Source organism: Saccostrea cucullata, unplaced genomic scaffold (assembly GCF_032062105.1).
Source record: "Saccostrea cucullata isolate Sc308-1 unplaced genomic scaffold, CSIRO_AGI_Scuc_v1 ctg281, whole genome shotgun sequence".
Classification (NCBI taxonomy): domain Eukaryota; kingdom Metazoa; phylum Mollusca; class Bivalvia; order Ostreida; family Ostreidae; genus Saccostrea; species Saccostrea cuccullata.
The window spans coordinates 33132-52901 of NW_026926059.1; the positions used below are offsets into that span (position 1 = coordinate 33132).

At 34.6% G+C, this 19770-nt stretch overlaps 1 protein-coding gene and 1 pseudogene across 1 annotated transcript; both read right to left on the reverse strand.

Annotated features, from left to right (window-relative positions):
• Positions 1–1135: 1135 nt before the first annotated feature.
• LOC134270512 (uncharacterized) lies at positions 1136–3293 on the reverse strand. The gene is made up of 5 exons (XM_062752737.1): positions 3224–3293; positions 3042–3181; positions 2120–2522; positions 1887–2010; positions 1136–1568 (listed from the first exon to the last, which is right to left on the reverse strand). Exons 1-4 carry the CDS (start codon positions 3291–3293, stop codon positions 1895–1897), a joined length of 729 nt encoding a protein of 242 aa, XP_062608721.1. The 3' UTR covers positions 1136–1568; positions 1887–1894.
• Positions 3294–4063: 770 nt separating this feature from the next.
• On the reverse strand, positions 4064–6674 carry LOC134270494 (uncharacterized; annotated as a pseudogene).
• Positions 6675–19770: the final 13096 nt, after the last annotated feature.

Consider the following 19770-nt stretch of genomic DNA (forward strand, 5'->3'; position numbering starts at 1 on the left):
GGTGGGGCCAAAACCACTAAAATTAATGCAATCTTTAAAAATCTTCTTCTTTACTCCTGGACGTCAAGCAGTCAAACTGTTTGCATGATTGTAATCAGCAATGAGTCCTCTACCAAAATTGTGAAATTCATGGCCCCAGGGTCAGGGGTTCTAGTGCTAGGGCGGGGCTAAATAAGTAGGTAGTGAAAATGCATTATTTCTTTGAAAATCTTCTTCTCTGCTCCTGGGTATTAAATAAACCAACTAAGTACATAGTTATGATGAGCAAGAGTGCCTCTACCAAAATTGTGAATTTTATGGCCCCAGGGTCAGGGGTTCTGGTGTTAGGGCGGGGCTCTATTGATTATATAGTGAAAATACATGAATTCTTTGAAAATCTTCTTCTCTGCTCCTGGGTATTAAATACACTAACTAAGTACATAGTTATGATGAGCAAGAGTGCCTCTACCAAAATTTTGAATTTTATGGCCCCAGGGTCAGGGGTTCTTGTTTCAGGGTGGGGCTCTAATGATTATATAGTGAAATGCATGAATTCTTTGAACATCTTATCCTTTGCTCCTGGTTAATTTGCTAATGATCTAATTACATATTTAAGGCCAGGATTTATTTTATTTTCAGTTTTATAAACCCTCCGCTCAAGGTTTTGAATTTTCAGAAAAAAATACAACAATTTTTTTCGTTCTGATGTCAAATTTGAGTCGGGATCGAGATTTCAAATTTACGAACTCACACTTCCGCTTTTACGATGAAACTGTGGGTAAATAAAGCTAGGTGACAGGTCTGAGAAGATAGCTTGGTTTAGTGTAAAATTCATCGATAAGAGTGCCATTCAAAACGTTTCACCCGTTCAAAGGACAAATAAAATGCTGACGACTTTGTTGCACAATGACATGCTGGTGAGATAATTATGTATTCGTTTCAAAAGTATCTGTCTGTAAATTATTTTCCTCCCCCGGGTTTTAAACAGGTCCAGCACAATGTCTTGATTAAGCTATATGGCTTTATAAAGCTATATATCTTAATAAAGCTATAAAAAATAGCTTTATTAAGCTATTTGGAATGTGAAATATTGAAAAAAAATTCTTAAAAATAAAAACGAGAGAGTCGCATTATGAGCACTTGTCAACAAGTTCAACCGTGCATTATAAATACTCACAAACAAAAATTACATTATAAAAGCGCTGCGTCCGAAGCGCTGGGCCCTTCGAATATTGAAAGAGTGGAAGAATTGCCCAAAATAATTCCAGTTTACCCGAAAGAAAAGAAAACGCATGATGGTAAGTGCATTTTATCGAAGATTTATACATGTCAAATTAACGTTCAAAGATAATTTGCTGTTGACGGAAGCGTTAATTTAAAACGAACTTATTATATTTTTGCATGTCCTGTTTACATGTAGAGAAACGGGGTCAAAAAATGGCAAAACTAGATAAAAATGCATAGACAACACTTACTTTGTGGTGTGTATGATGGCTTCCCGCTTCTAAATGCCACTACACCGGAACTGATTTCTGCAAACTAAACATTAGATGCGGAATCAGCTGGCACATCATCTTGCAGGTCACAATCTACGGAGGCACAATAGCGTTAAAATTGTACAATATTCCAGTACATTTAATAACATGAAGAAATATGTTTTTTTTTAAAATATGGATGAAATATAAGGTTAATTATTCCTTTTTAATGTCATTATTATTTCTTTAATTTATATTTGTATAGGAAAATAAAATAAACCCCGGTAAAAACCAAAAAGGCCAGAAGAAGAGGGGCAAAAAAAGAAGCGGACCCGCAAGTGAAAGTTTTATTGAAGATGCCTCTATGAGACATAATTCAACTTATAAAAAGAAAACCACACTGCTAAAAAAGGTAAAAAGTAATATTTGTACCTTTATCATCAATCACATCCGAATGCATTTTCTAACAGCTCCGTCAAATCCTTATAGAATTTGATGTATAAGTTCTTGGAACCGTTTTTGAACTCCTTCAACCATTTCAATCTCATGTCTTCTCCTTTATTTTGATATAATAAAAACAATACATGTATAAGTAGGAGATTTATTTATGGTCGGGTACGAAGTGAATATTAGAATTTAGAAGCATAAATATATATTGGACGTACCAGCCTCATAGTCCAAATCTAGGAGTTTCTGGATGTTTTCATTAATTATGGAGGCAATTTCTGCTTTTGTTTTATTCTCTATTGCATGATAGTGGGTTTTATCAAAAGACGTGAAAAAAATTGGTTCTAGAGAGAGAGAGACTTTAACTGAATTAATTTTGGATGCTTCCTGGATGTAACGCAATCGATGGTTTTTACACTTCTGGGAAAAATTTACTAGGTCTGGATCTAAAGATTTGTTGGAAAGAGAAGTATGATCTTTTGGTGAATGAGGAGAAATGAAGTAATCTGCTTCTCGTATCTGAGCTCTCCACTGCAATACTTCGTTTTGTAGATCGGTGTGGTATATGGTATCATCAGCACCATCTCTGATGTTTAATTGTGATTTGATGTTCTTTTTAATCTGTAAAAACAGATTAATGTTTAAGAGTAGTTTAAATATTACGACAATCTAAAATCCTTATTTCAAAGTATAAATGTACCTAATTAGGACTTTAAATAGGAAACCATTTTCGTTTAGAGGAAGGGTTGTAGCTATGCATTTCAACTTCCAATAATTCCTTTACAAGCAAGAAAATAAGGTGTTTTTTTTTTAATTTCCATTGCAGGCAAAAAACTTTCACGAAACGACTAAGAGTGAAATTCTTCTCATTATTAAAACTTCATCCGGAAAAAGATCGGTATATGCCTCCGCCTATTATGAAAAGGTATAAATAATCATGGAAATTTGTAAAAAAATATATATATATATATTTATATATATATATATATAAACACTTTTAAATAAGGACCTTTTTATGTGTATGCTTTATTGATAAGATGATATATAGATGTACATGTACTCGTATATATGATTTGTTTTCCAGGACTTGCGACACTTGATGTCTTCCTTTAACAAAAATAATGCATCTATTTCCGCTACTGCAACCTCTCCCTCTACAGCACCCCTTTCTTCTACAGCAACCCCTTCTTCTACAGCACCCCCTTCTTCTACAGCAACCCCTTCTTCTACAGCACTCCCTCCCTCTTCAACAACCACTACCTCTACAGCATCCCCTCTCTCTGTATCAGTACAACCTCTTTCACATCCATCCTTTCATTTACCCACTTCCTCTTCCTCCACTTCCCCCCTTACCTCCTCTTTTCCATCACCCCAACCTATCAGAACTAACATTGTAGTACGAGCGGAGGTACATGAAATTCCTAACAGAGAACAAACACCCTCCCCACAACTTTCTCTTTCCTCTCCCTCTCCTTCGTTTCCATCTCCTCAACCCACCTTTCTCCCACCTAATACATGTACTAACTCTGAATCAAGAGAAAAGAGATCATCTGCAAATCAGACTGCCAAGAAGAGAAGGGTCGACAAAGCCGTGTACAAAAGCAAATGCACTCAAACTGAAAGCATCACTTCTAAAGTGCCCGATACTTGTAATGTATGTTTGACAACACAGACACGTGGACATTGGGTTGGGTGTGACCGTGCCCGATGTGGGTATTGGGTACATGATCAGTGTATGGGGTTTTATTTCTCTTCAAATGCCATTTTAAAGAAAACAAACTTTAAATGTCCTATCCATAGATAGAAAATTCTGTAATAAAATTATCTTCCTACTTTGTTTTATATTGTTTTCTTTCTTTTATTAATGTTTATTTTATTAAAATGTCTGCAAAATACTTGCATCTTCGAGATTATCTAGATTTCTGCAACATTGCATCCAATGCTTCTCCTTTGGTGCGCCACTGGGAAGCCAGCTTTTTGCCTGTCTGTTTTTCGCCTCCAATATAAAATTGATCGCATCCCTCACCTTTGCTCGCATTCCCAGATTCTAAATATTCATTTTATTGAAAATTTTTAATCATTTTCCTACATTCATTGATAGGAATGAAAAAAGATTCAATATAAAAAAAATTGAAAGGGGTCTTATTGCATGCATCCTTTAGCCCTTAAATATTGAGGGTGGATGGAATAAATACTGGAACAAATCCCCGTACAACCTTGATTAAATCTGGATTTCTCATTTATATATCATGTAACCAAATATTTTTGGGTAAAACTTCATAATTGATACTGTATTTAAAAATGTCCATAGTTTCTCCATAATTTTATGCATCTTGATGATATGTCATATGCATATGAGGAAAAAACGAAACGCAAAGTTCTTTACCCAATCAAATCAAGTGTACGAAAATTTACCAATCAAATATCGCCTTACAACATCGACATGAAATAAAGTTAGTATTTAAGTGCGTCATTTGGCATTATTGTGCAGTTGGGGGTTAGGGCATGCTGTCTTACGAGAGAAAGACTCGTGCTCCTGGATGAATTGGAGGACTTCAGTTGGTGCACATACTCTCATGATGATGTCTAATAGCTCGATTTGCTGGTAGTTTGTTTTAGACACACCAAAGTAAAGAGGGAAAAACTTCAGTCTGGAGGCCATAATGACGTCACTGTTATTACGCCTTATGCCGGCTCTAAACATGTACACTGCTAGTGCATAGGTAAATATAGACTCCAGCAAGAACCTGCATTACATGTACGTAAACTGTGTATTAATACAAAATCTTTTATTATATAGACATATTAATTCATAATATTCAGTTATTTACATGTAATTCGGATCCTTTACTTCCTTACACCAGTCGAAAACCCTTTTCCAGAGGGTACCATTTCCCTCTCCGAACAATGAAAAACGTAGGGGAACAATAATTCATCTCCTAGGAATAGGATATGCTTATATTTAAAGCTATGTTTGAAACAGAAATAAGATGTATATATTGATTTCATTTCTATTTATTAAAATGGTTGTCATTTTTTTACAGACCTGTTCCGAAAAGAAGAATTTCAATAAACTGCATGGCCTTGTGATGATCATTAGCATCTAAGCAGGACTGCAGTGCTTTTGGTGAACTGTAGCCTAGTAGTTTAGCCAAATCTAACCCTATCACTTGCCATAACAGTTTTATGACAGCTGTAATTGTAATTGTGTTTTTATTATTTTAAAATAATTTTCATATATATAGAATTATATATGGATATAGATAGTGCCTTTGGACATATTGATTTCAACATGCATTAAAGTGGGAGCAATCAAAGGATTTGAAGAAAAGAGAGACAGATACTTTGATTTATTTTTTAGGCTCCTTGAATTTGTAAACAATTTTATGATAATAAGAAGACAGCTATAGCTATAGTACCTTTGGACATATTTATTTCAACATGTCCCAGTCCAGGCTGAAGGAGTAAATCTTGAAGATGTGGATTATCTTTAATAATTCTATGAGACAGGAGGAAGGGGAGCCCATCACATCCCACTATACTCCACTGTCTATGGTCGGGTATTCCAGTAGTGCACTTTAAATTTTCTAACACAACTTGAACAGATTGAAAGGAACAAGGGTTGACTGATATTGGATTTCCCATTTGAATAGTTGGGGGACTGGTATGTGAATGTGGTAAAAACGAATATACATCAACCTGTGTTCTAGAGTGATCTGAAAATTTCATGTTCCTGTTTTTCAAAAGGTCACAAACGATGTCCTCTGTACAATTCAGCCCTGGATGTTGTTGTTGTAACAAACAACTTATCCTACTTTCTATGAAACTTTCACGTAGTGATCTGAATAAATTTTCATAGGAATGGATGAATTCGACAATAGCATTGTACTTGTCAGAAATGATAACGTTATAAAACCAATGTCTGGGAGATAAATTGTTCACAAGTTGTAACTCTGTAGTCGGATTGGGAAAAAAGTGAACAACAGTGGTTACATAGCTCAAAATAGCTTTGGCGTCATAACGCACTCTCCAATTCCTTGCCAAAACCTGATTGTTATCAAAATAAGTTATCAAGTCATGCTGAAATGGAACGCTTATAGGAGTTGTTGCATGGTCTTCTATCCATTTCAAAACAGAAGAGTAACTCCCAGCGGGATGAGCAGAAAAATACATGTTGCAAACTGTTTTGCTGTTTGACATGTAATATGTTAACAGATTCAAACTAAAAGAAAATGGCATGATTATGTTGGCAGATATGAGAGAGTACAAATGTTCGATAGCAAATATAAGTTTTGTTTTTTCTGTGGATGATAAGTCACACATTTTTTTCCCACAAAGTGACAATAACAAAGACGAGATGACATTGTTTCTTTCACATATCCACGTATCAATAGTGGCAGATGTTAAAAAATCTACATTTTTGTATTGGGTAAAAATGTTTTCATTAAAATCGTCTTTCATCTTTCTGCTTTCCCTACTGCCAATAGCTTCTGTAATTTTAATCACATTCTCATCAGAGATGTTGCTGCTTTTAATTAAATCAATAACTTGATCAACCAGTTTGTTTTCTACGTCTTTTTCGTTGGAAATTAAACATTTCTCGCTGTAAGCAGCACATGCTGTGCATAAATATACTGCCCTTTTGCACAGATGACCATTTTTAACAAGACCTTCAACAACTGATGTTTTGAATTTTTTGCTGGAGAGTCTGTATATTTTATTAGGTACATCTTTTGCAAAGTTGGAATGTTCTTTACAGCTACAAACTGGCATTGTTATCTAAAAAAAATAATTAAATATTTTGTACCAATACCAGTTGCAAACACCTCTGTTACAGCGCAAAATGTAATAAATCTGGATTGTAACATTTTGAGTTATTACATTTTGCGTCTAGATCAATGCAAAATGTATCCTTTTAATGACTCTTATTTTATTTATATTGAATACAATGTACTTAATTATACAGAATTAATTTAACTTTGATTGGCATATTTTTGATAGTGTTATTAAATTTCTAACCAATAATACATATTTTATTCAATTCCCAATTTTCTAAAAATCTCAATTCCACTTATTCCCACTTGCAAAAGCCTTGCAAATAACAATAGACGTTTAGATAGTTAATTCGTTTTATTGATATAATTATACTAATTACATCCCTTCTTAGATTCACCTGTATTTTTTAATTTACATTTTTTTTTTACATTTTAAGACAGAAATTTGTGAGAAATATTATTTATTTCCTTCAAAAATATGGATTTGAGAAAGTAACAAATATTTTTTTAACACAAAAATTAAACCTATTCCCATTTGAAATCTTAACTTTTCGTACCTGATTTTCAAAAAGTGGGAATACGAAAAATGAACCGGTCAGGGATAGGATGTTGTTTTTACTTTGTATATTCATTACTGTATTTCTGTGGACACGCAGAAACAATCCATTTTATTATTGGATGGAAAAAAAGAGAGAATTTTGTTTTTGCTTGTTTGCAATGCTGTTGATTTGCATTGAACAGTATGATATCATTTTCAATAAATTCCTTCCCTAGTGCATAATTTACTCCTGCCAATACAAATAAATAGCCTTTTAAAAAAAATTCATTGCATTTGTCTATAAAAAACAAAAGCACACTGGTTAATACCCCAAACTACCCTGCCCACAGATGTACGTTTCTAATTTGCAATACCTATGATTTTAAAACATTTATTAAACTAATTTTAAATACATGTAGCTAATTAAATCAATATATTATAAAATTTAATAATTGAAAGAAATTGCATATATCTTTATTTTGTTTTATTTTATTTTCATCGGTCACTACACTATTGAAAATTGTACTAAATCTGCTGGCTGACGAAAAAAAAAGTGTTATTACATTTTGCATTTTTGCCTTTTGCTCAATCTCGACGCAAAATATAACAACGCAATATGAAATAATCCAAAAATTGTGTTATTAAATGTTTTGTTATTACATTTTGCGTTGATATCGACGGAAAATGTAAGAACGCAAAATTTAATAATTAAGGTTTATTACATTCCGCATTGTTATTATGTTCCCCAAACGAAGTTTGGGAACATATTGTTTTTACTCTGTTTCTTATTATTATTTTTCTTCTTCCTGGGCACTTTTTTGTCCGCGAATGATCTCGTAAACTACACATCCGAATAAGGTGAAATGTTTTTAGGGTCAGTAGACATGTTATGTAGATTTGCGGAACGAAGGTCATTTTGCGCGCACGTGCTTGCAAGAGCGCACACGTGCAACACGAGAAATGATCAATATAATGGATATAAGCGTAACTTTTTACATTTTTTGATGAAATGCTTTGACACTCATAGTATTAGGATATATTAGTAACATATACAATTTGACATGGTCAAAATAGCAAGATCTCACGCGCATGCACGTGCGCTTCGCTCTGATTGGTTGAAACTAAAGTCTCAATATATTTCTTGTTTTTTGACAAAATGCTTTGAAATTTTGAACTTTGCCATGCATTAGGATATTCTACAATATGATGTATAGCAATTTTCATAAAAACACGTGCATGCACGTGCGCTGCAATCTGATTGGCTCAAACTTTAAATAGCTATAACTCCCTTGGTTATCAACCAAACGGGATGGGATTTGGATCATAGATAGAGATAATGGACTTCTACAAGAAGGTATGGTCACTATGCACATGCATACACGTGTGTGTACGTGTGCTTCAATCTGATTGGCTGAAACTTTAAACAGCTATAACTCCCTTGGTTTTCAACCAAACAGGGTGGGATTTAGAACATAGATAGATGTAATAAACTTCTACAAGAAGGTATGGTCACCATGTTCATGTATGCACGTGCGTGCACGTGAAATGAGTAAAATAAAAAAAACTCTTGGATGAGCGTATTTTTTTAAATACTTTTGGATTAAATACTTTAATATTTGGTATATTAAATTATATAGATTGTGTATACAAGATGATATGGTCATTACGTACATGCACTCATATATGCAACGCTAAAATTTGAATGAACTTGGTATACTTCTGGGTAAACGTTGTTCAATTCTCAAATGCATAGCGTTTGTCTTATTTAATGAAGCTTACAGGGAATATGGCACCAAAATGGAGTTGGGGAGCGTTTGGGGAACATCTGTAACGGTCCCCGTTACAATTAGCACTAGTTACATTTCGCGTTGTAACACACCTCCAACCCTCACCCCCCCTTCCCTTGAGATAAAATAATATGTTATATAAATTATGCATTTTCTGTCATTTATGCACTAACATAATATATTTCTAGTATACAAATGTTTTATTCCGCTTCTAAAATGAAAATTATCCCTTATTGATTACTAGTTTAACTTTCATACAAACGATTCATTTGACGTATTTATATTGATAATGAGGTTCCATACTTTATACGAAGATGACGGATAAATTACCGTTATTCGTGTTTCTTCTGCAACTACGTTGTAGACAGCATATCCGGTGTAGAGCGCCCAGGATGGAATTGAACTACTGATGTTCCAGAGGGTTAGTTTTCATCATTTTTATCACAGAAACACTTCAATCCCATAATCTGGACTATTTCAGTGTCAACAACAAACTTTTTATTAAGGTCAGCGCCCCACACGCATCGCTTTTATACTTTGATTTGAGTGAGTGAGTATTTTTTATGCACGGGTGAACTTGTTGACAAGTACTCATAATGCGACTCTCTCGTTTTTATTTTTAAGAATTTTTTTTCAATATTTCACATTCCAAATAGCTTAATAAAGCTATTTTTAATAGCTTTATTAAGATATATAGCTTTATAAAGCCATATAGCTTAATCAAGACATTGTGCTGGACCTGTTAAACTGCCCGTAGTAGCTATTACATATTGCCAGCTACAGTGTTTAGGTCTTTGTTGTAGCTTACAGTATCATTCTTCAGAAAAGGGTTGCTTATGCATCAGATGTAATGAATAAAACTATGGGAGAAGTTAAGTCCATTTGAGGAAGAAATAAACAATAACCTGAAGAAATAAAAAAAATTAACAATTAAAAGGCAAGAATATACAAATATATACAGGCATTTAGTATCATTTGTATCAGCCAGAAAAAATTATTTCACACTTAATTGAAAGAATATTCACCCTACTCCCTAATACTCCCTGTCTGTTTTATGATAGGAATTATAATTTTAGGCATCAAGTAAATTTTAGAACAATGTCTACACATTCACCTAACACATATTAAAAAAATGATGATATATTGAAAGGCTTTTAAAGAATTGATTTTTAGCTCTACTGGTCAGAGACCAGAAGAGCTTATGCGATAATAAGGTGTCCGTCGTCCGTCTGTCTGTCTGTAAACTATTTTTAAAATGATACTCCTCCTACAGTTTTGGTCTGATTTCAATATAACTTGGCACACAAGTATACTACACTAAGATACATAAAATAGTGCATCGGTTTTTGATTTCGAAGAGCGCTGTTGCCATGGTTACTAAAAATAGAAATTTCTGTAAAATTCCTTTAAAATGCTACTCCTCCTACAGTTTTGGTCTGATTTCAATATAACTTGGCACACAAAGATACTACACTAAGATACATAAAATAGTGCATCGATTTTTGATTTCGATAAACAGTGTTGCCATGGTTACTAAAAATAGAAATTTCTGTGAAATTCCTTTAAAACACTACTCCTCCTACAGTTTTGGTCTGATTTCAATATAACTTGGCACACAAGTATACTACACTACGATACATAAAATAGTGCATCGGTTTTTGATTTCGATGAACGATGTTACCATGGTTACTAAAAATAGAAATTTCTGTGAAATTCCTTTAAAACGCTACTCCTTCTACAATTTTGGTCTGATTTCAATATAACTTGGCACACAAGTAAACTACACTAAGATACATAAAATAGTGCATCGGTTTTTGATTTCAATGAACGGTGTTGCCATGGTTACTAAAAGTAGAAATTTCTGTGAAATTCCTTTAAAAAGCTACTCTTCCTACAGATTTGGTCTGATGGCAATGGCTTCTTTTCTAATCCTTTGTTATAAGTACAAACCAGTAGAGCTACAGTCTCGACAGAGACTTCTGGTTTAAAATATATTTTGATCAACATCACAAAATTTATATAACTGGCCCAAAATGGCAGATGATGAAATAAGCAATTAAATGTTCTACTTTCCTATTTGAAAGCATTATGTGTCCAGTGGTAAGGAGCCTATTAGGATAGCATAAAAAAAGAATGTACAAATGTTAATAATTGATTTATCAAAATTTTTTTTTTATTTCCTTCTCCTTCGGGACTTTTTTATTCTCATGTTCATAACTAAACCTAAACATAAAAAAATGCTGGCCTTATAATGAAGAAAGGGGCCTCTTTCAAAATAGATAATTTCAGGGCTGCTGGGTCAGGGGTACCAGGGGGGTACTTTGACTAAAAATGAATTAATGCTTTGAAATCTGCCCTTTGATAAGCAATGGTGCCTCTTTCAAAATTTGTGAATTTCATGGTTTTTGGCATCTTCGCTAGCCAAGGGTTTCTGATACGCTCCTCTCCTCATAAACCCTTGGCATACGGTGTTCATAGAAATCGGGATTTTTTTCCAGAGTTCTGATTGGATTTCAGTATACCCAGGTCGACCAATCAGCAATTGTTTTTTGTAAATGACGATATTTGCGTTCGGGATACATCTTCACTCTTTAATCTCGGAAATGAAAAACGCAAGTAAACAACGATCCGTAAGATAACATTCAATTCTATGAATAGCCATGGTGTCATCCAATATCTTCTAAATATGTGATTAAGAATCTATATTGAAGCTTCAGATTTGTTCTATAAATAATGAGTAAACATAACTCAATTATTGCTTCTTAATTATTCTTGAAAAAAACTTTGATTTAATTTTTTTTAACACGTGTCTTTATTTCTGGCGATGACGCAATCAGTGCGTACCTGATAGACTCGAGATCACGTGACGGAAAACAATCCCGTCTTTTGACTTCACCGTATGCCAAGGGTTTATGAGGAGAGGAGCGTATCAGAAACCCTTGGCTAGCGAAGATGGGTTTTTGGATTAAAACACGAACCAAATACAATCGCTTGAAAGTTCTTACATGATACTCAGGTGACCTATAAGGCCCGTGGGCCTCTTGTTACTATTGCATTTACGAGAAAAAAATCATATCAAATCTACATACCTCATTTAAACCAAACTCTTTAATTTTTCAACTACGTAAATCAGACAAACTTTTTAAACGGACTTAGATATGTATAATTTTTATATCGCTCGTGTGGTGCAGTGGTTAGAGCGCCTGCCCTAGAGTCACGAATAAGGAGTCGAATCCCACTGTGGGATGTTGAGACCAAATAAACAGAGGTCCCGTGCCGCAGCAGGTGTTGGCACGAAGAAGATCCCTCACTGCTCAATGACCCTGAATGCGGATTAAAGGACAAAATTTGCTGCTCTCCACCGGCATAACGTGGTGTTTCCACTTGAGTGAAAAATTCTCGAGGACAACGTTAAACAACATACAATCAATTTTTGAAAAGTATTGTATACAAATCGCTTACCCTATATATACTCTATGGAGGTGGTCACAAGGACACGAAGGAGTAAAATCTACATGTATCATTGAAACCAAACACCTTAATGCTTCAATCACACGAACCAGTCCGACCTGTTCCTAAGCTGACTTATGTATGAGTGATTTTTGAAAACTATGGTACAAGTCATTTACCCCATATCATACTGTTGAATTTGTGCAGATACCCGATGGGCGTGGTCATAATGACAACTCGGGAGCTACGCTTCCTCGTGTCATTATGACCACGCCCATCGGGTATCTGCACATAACCAACAGTATGATATGGGGTAACTACTACATGCATAAGTTAGTTAATCGGTGTTTGGTTTCAAAGGTGTTGACATGGTTACTAAAAAATTTTCGTGAAATACTTTTAAAATGCTAATCTTCCTACAGTTTTGGTTTGATTTCAAGAAATTCCTTACAACGCTACCCCTCGTAAACTTTTGGTCTGCTTTCAATACAACTTGGCACACAAGTAGACTACACTAAGATACATTAATAACTGCATCAGTCTTTGATTTCGATGAAGTTTTGTCATGGATACTATAAATAGAAATTTCGGTGAAATTCCTTTGAAACGCTACCCCTCCTACAATTCTAGTCCGATTTCAATATAAATTGGCACACTAGTAGACTACACTAAGATGCATAATTTAATAAATCGGTTTTTGATTTCGAAGAAAGGCGTTGACATGGTTACTAAAAATAGAAATTTCGGTGAAATTCCTTTAATTTCGGTGAAATTCCTTTAAAACGCAACCCCTCCTAAAATTCTGGTCTGATTTCAATATGGCACTCTAGTAGACTACACTAAGATACATAATTCTGTTTATTGCTGCCTGTTGCAAAGTTTCAAATCCAAGTGTTACTTTTCCTTTGTTACACGTACAGATCATAAGAGCTACAGTCTCATCAGAGACTTCTGGTTCAAAATGCTACTCCTCCTACAGTTTTGGTCTGATTTCAATATAATTTGGCACACAAGTAGAATACACTATATACACTACGATACATAAGTCTATCTACCCTTTTGATTTCGATGAACTTTGTTGCCGTGGTTACTAAAACTGGAAATTTCTGTGAAACATTTTTAATCCTGCTACTCCTCCACAGGCGCTTGTTTCATACAGTGAGCTTAGTTTTCTACTATATAATAACACAAGGTATCCATCTTTCTCGAGACCAAAAATGTAGGTCACCAATTCAACCCCTTTTTTATTTATTATACGCAACTGGCAACAAAAAACCCACATGAAATGGTTAGCGGAATCCCCCTTCTTGGACCTCATGTATATTTCCCTACCTCACCCCCTCGCGAACTTTGACATTGACCATAAAATTACACGCTTCGTCAATCGAAAGAAAAAGTACATCTCTAAACAGCTCAGCACTTCCGGTTTGGCAATCGCGATATAAAACACAGGATCTCATTGGCTACTGGTACATTTTGCACTGGTGTAGAGAGGATCATTAACAAAATATTTTTGCTTTAATAATAACTATCAAATCATCTTAAAAATCACCAACACGTTGTCATCTCACAAAATATTTGAAAGAAAACCTAGAACAATATCGATTTTCAAATTTGCGCCAAAATAATATTTCGGTTTTCTCTTGTGCCTTATACAATTGCATGGAAAACTCCCGAGAGTACCAGTAGCCAATGAGAACTTGTGAATCATATTGCGATTGCCAAACCGGAAGTGCTGAGCTGTTTAGAGATGTACTTTTTCTTTCGATTGACGAAGCGTGTAATTTTATGGTCAATGTCAAAGTTCGCGAGGGGGTGAGGTAAGGAAATATACATGAGGTCCAAGAAGGGGGATTCCGCTAACCATTACATGTGGGTTTTTGTTGCCAGTTGCGTATAATAAATAAAAAAGGGGTTTGAATTGGTGACCTACATTTTTGGTCTCGAGAAAGATGGATACCTTGTGTTATTATATAGTAGAAAACTAAGCTCACTGTATGAAACAAGCGCCTGTGTACTCCTCCTACAGTTTTGGTCTGATTTCAATATAATTTGGCACATAAGTAGACTACACTAAGATACATAATTCTTTATATCAGTTTTTGATTTCAATGTACAGTGTTGCCGTGGTTACTAAAAATAGAAATTTCTGTGAAATACTTTCAAAAATGCTATTCCTCCTACAGTTTTGGACTGATTTCATTATAACTTGGCACAAAAGTAGACTACACTTCAATACATATTTCTGTCTATATCGGTTTTCCATTTTGATAAATGGTGTTGCAGTGGTTACTAAAAATAGAAATTTCTGTGAAATACTTTCCAAATGTTACTCCGCCTACAGTTTTGGTCTGATTTCAATATGACTTGGCACACTAGTAGACTATTCTATAAAGATACATAATTCTTTGCGTCAGTATTTTATTTTGATGAACGATGTTGCTGTGGTTACTTAAAATACATAATTCTTCGTATTGGTTTTTGATTTCAATGAACGGTGTTGCCTTGGTCATTAAAAATAAAAAAATCTGTAATTAGAAATGCTACTTCTCCTACAGTTTAGGTTGATTTCAGTATGTCTTGGCAAACAAATAGACTACACTAATATTTCTGTATATCGGTTTTTGATAAATGGTGTTGCCGTGGTTACTAAAAATAGAAATTTATGTGAAATACTTTCAAAATGTTACTCCGCCTACAGTTTTGGTCTGATTTCAGTATGACTTGGCACACAAGTAAACTATTCTAAGATACATAATTCTATGCGTCAGTTTTGTATTAGCTCACCTGAGCCAAAGGTTCAAGTGAGCTTTTCTGATCACAGTTTGTCCTTTAATTGTTTGTCATGTCGTTGTTGTCGTAAACTTTTCACATTTTCGACTTCTTCTCAAGAACCGCTGAGCCAATTTCAACCAAACTTGCCACAAAGCATCCTTGTGTGAAGGGGATTTAAGTTTGTTGAAATGCAGAGCCACGCCCTCATTCAAGGGGAGATAATTGAGAATTAATGAAAATTTGGTGGTATCTTTTAAAAATCTTCTTCTCAAGAACCACTGTGCCAGGAAAGATGAAACTTATGGGGAAACATCCTCAGGTAGTGTAGATTCAAATTTGTTCAAATCATGACCCCCGGGGGTAGGGTGGGGCCAAAATGGCCGACCAAAGTTTTACATAGAAATATATAGGAAAATTCTTTAAAAATCTTCTTCTTAAGAATAGCAAAGCCATAATTGATCGTATTTATATAGAAGCATCCTCAGGTAGTGTAGATTCAAATTTGTTCAAATCATGACCCCCGGGGGTAGGGTGGGGCCAAAATGGCCGACCAAAGTTTTACATAGAAATATATAGGAAAATTCTTTAAAAATCTTCTCAAGAATAGCAAAGCCATAATTGATCATATTTATATGGCGGCATCCTCAGGTAGTGTAGATTCAAATTTGTTCAAATCATGACCCCCGGGGGTAGGGCGGGGCCACAATGGCCGACCAATTTTTACATAGAAATATATAGGAAAATTCTTTGAAAATCTTCTTCTCAAGAATAACAAAGCCATAATTGATCATATTTATATGGCAGCATCCTCGGGTAGTGTAGATTCAAGTTTGCTCAAATCATGATCCCCGGGGGTAGGACAGGGCCACAATGGCCAGTCAAAGTTTTACATACACTTATATAGGAAAATTCTTAAAAAAAAATCATCTTATGAAGAATAGCAAAGCTATGATTGGTCATGGGACTACTTTTGGATATAAACTATTCAATAATAAACCAATTTCTACTTTATCCCAGCCAAAGTGCTCAGGTGAGCGATGTGGCCCATGGACCTCTTGTTTTGATGAACGATGTTGCTGTGGTTACTAAAAATACATAATTCTTTGTTTTGGTTTTTGATTTCAATGAACGATGTTGCCTTGGTCATTAAAAATAAAAATTTCTGTGAAATAAAAATGCTACTCCTCCTACAGTTTAGGTCTGATTTCAGTATGTCTTGGCAAACAAATAGATTACATTAATATTTCTGTATATCGGTTTTTGACGAATGGTGTTGCCGTGGTTACTAAAAATAGAAATTCCTTTGAAATACTCTCAAAATGCTACTCCTCCTACAGTTTTAGTCTGATTATATTATGATGTGGCATGCAAGTAGACTACACTGAGATACAGCATTGTCATTTTTGTTTTTTTTTTTTAATTTGATGAATGATGATCCATGGTAACTAAAATTGAGAATTCTATAATTTTTTTTAAAAGCTCCTCTTATATTTGCAGTCTTATTGCAATCTTGCCACAAAAAGAGACTTAATCAAAGATTATTATTCTATTTATTAGGTCACATGAGTAAACTCAGGTCACCTATTGCTATCCGTTTTCGTCCGTCGTCGTGCGTTAACATTTGAACTTTTTCAGCTTTTTCTTTGCAACCGTTCAACCAATTTTAGCGCAAAGCATTTATGGGTGAAGGGGGCAAAAAATTGTAAATTTCATGGTCTCTGCCCCCTGGGGCCTGAGGGGTTGGGCCAAAACTACTAAAATTAGTACTAAAATACTACAATTCTTTATAAATCTTCTTTACTCCAGGACATCAAGTAGTCAAACTGTTTGCATGATTGTAATCAGCATCGAGTCCTCAACCAAAATTGTGAAGAACTGCGAACGATAGTATTGTTCTTCCGCCTACCTCCAAATCAATTTTCAAAAGTTATGATATTTGAATGATTTTTATATTTATATAGATGTTTATATGGATTTTCATAAAACATTAATATTATTATTTAGGAATACTACGAGAGATAATTCTAAAATTTTGGTAAAACTCTTGTTTTTCAGTATAGAAATCAACGGAAAACGGGAAATATTTTTAAAACAGCCCCTCGTGAAACAAATTCCTTCTTATAGGAAATATGGACTGTCATTTCACAAATTCACACCAATGCTTTTTGTGTTTCATGGGGGTGGGGGGCATATGTTTATAGACAAAAAGCGACAAAAATATTTTTTTTCTTCAGCAAAATCCCAAGCGGTTTTCAACTAAAACATTATTTTTACTAATACATGTACATATCTTTAATTTTATGTGCGTAAAATATAAGAACAGTTTTAAGAAACATTAATCCATATCCAAGACTATTTCAAAATATGGTGACGCTTTTAGGCCCGATTTTAGTGCAAAATATCGTCTACTCCCCTTCTTTCAAGTGCTGGAATTTGAGATATTTTACTATTTAGCACTGGTATTAACTGTTCTTTATATTAAACAAAGACTTTATAACCAAGCTGTCATTAATATTAAATTAAATTGTTGTAAAATGTAGGCGGGAACTAAGAGTTAGCGTGCGTAGTTCTTTCATGGCCCCTGGGTCAGGGGTTAAAGTGCTAGGGCGGGGCTCAATAGATTACATAGTGAAAATGCATTATTTCTTTGAAAATCTTCTCTAATCCTGGGCATTAAATAAACTAAACAAATACATAGTTATGTTGAATGAGGCTGCCTCTTCCGAAATTTTGAATTACAGGGCCCCACGGACAGGGGTTCTCAGGTGCTAGGATGGGGTTATATAGATTATATAGTGAAAATGCATCATTTTTTTGAAAATCGTCTTCTCTGCTCCTGGGTGTTTAATAAACAAACCAAATTCATAGTTATGTTGAATAATACTGCCCCTTCCACAATTGTGAATTTCATGGCCCCTGGGTCAGGGGTTCGGGTGTTAGGGCAGGGCTGTATTAATTATATAGTGAAATTGCTTAAATTCTTTGAAAATCTTCTTCTCTGCTCCTGGGCATTAAACCAGTGAATTATGTACATAGTTATGATGAGGACGCATGCCTCTTCCAAAATTGTGAATTTCAAGGCCCCCTGTGTTGGGGGTTCTGGGGTAAGGGTGGAGCTCTATTGATTATATAGTGAAAATACATTATTTCTTTAAAATCTTCTTCTCTGCTCCTAGGTACTAAATAAACTAACCAAGCATATAGTTATGTTGAATACGACTGCCTCTTCTTCAATTTTGAATTTCATGGCCCCAGGGTCAGGGGTTCTCAGGTGTTAGGGCGGGGCTGTATTGATTATATAGTGAAATACATTTAATTCTTTTAAAATCTTCTCCTCTGCTCCTGGGTATTATGTAAAAAGTTATGTTGAATAATGCTGTCCCTTCCAAAATTTTGAATTTCATGGCCCCTGGGTCAGGGGTTCAGGTGTTACGGCGGGGCTCTATTAATTATCTAGTGAAATTGCATGAATTCTTTGAAAATCGTTCCCTTTGCTCCTGTGTATTATGCCAATGATCTAGGTACATGCACATATTAATAATGATTATTTCAGGGCCCCAGGGTTAGGGGTATTGGGATGGGGGGTTACATAGTCTGAAAATAAATTAATGCTTTGAAATCTACTCTTTGGTATTGATCAACCTTTAAAGATGAAAAAAAATTATTATAAAATTTTCAGAATTTTGAAATATGTGCGCCCAGGGTCAGTGGTTCCTGTGGGGTGTGGTGCACAACTGATTAAAAAGTGGAAATGCATTTTCTTTTTGTTCCTCTGATCTACCTCTGGGTATTAAGTAACCAAAGTAAGCAACTTATAATGGTGCCTTTTTCAACATTGTAAATTTCTTGACCTTTCGTTTAAAACATGAAGCAATTCAATTGTTGTAAAGTTGTTACATGATACTCAAGTAACAATGGGATCTTGTTGTTGTTTTAAATTCTCAACTGCTACTTTTCACTTTCGTTGTTACAAGTACAAACCAGTAGAGCTGCAGTCTCGACAGAGACTTCTGGTTAAGTAGGTCAATGATGGGCGTGTATGGAAGTGTATTGTTCACTTTGTGAGTAGAACGTGATTAAGATTAAGAAATTTAAATTTCTTGATCCTTGCATTTCCTGATTCTATAACCCACATCATCTGAAAATATATTATTTATTCGAACATAAATTCCACAGGCGCCTGACGTTACTTATTTTTCTTTTAATAAAAAAAAATATACACATACCGAGTTTATTATTCGGTATGTGTATATTTTTTTATTAAAAGAAAAATCGAACATAAATTCATTCAAGAGCCTTTTCTTTGTATTTCTATTTCTTTTAGGTAGAGGATGGCTTTTTTTTTTAAATTGCTTTTTCCTTGGAAGTTGCATCGGCACTGATTAGCTGTTTCTCACACTTCTTCAGGAAAGATGGCATCAGTGCCTTTTTACCAAGATCTTCGAGTAGTCCCCGAAGCTTCGTTCAACTACAAAACATTGTTTTCTTAGACCCAGTCGCTCATGCTGATTACGTTTTTCTTCATAGCATGATGTAAGATGGCG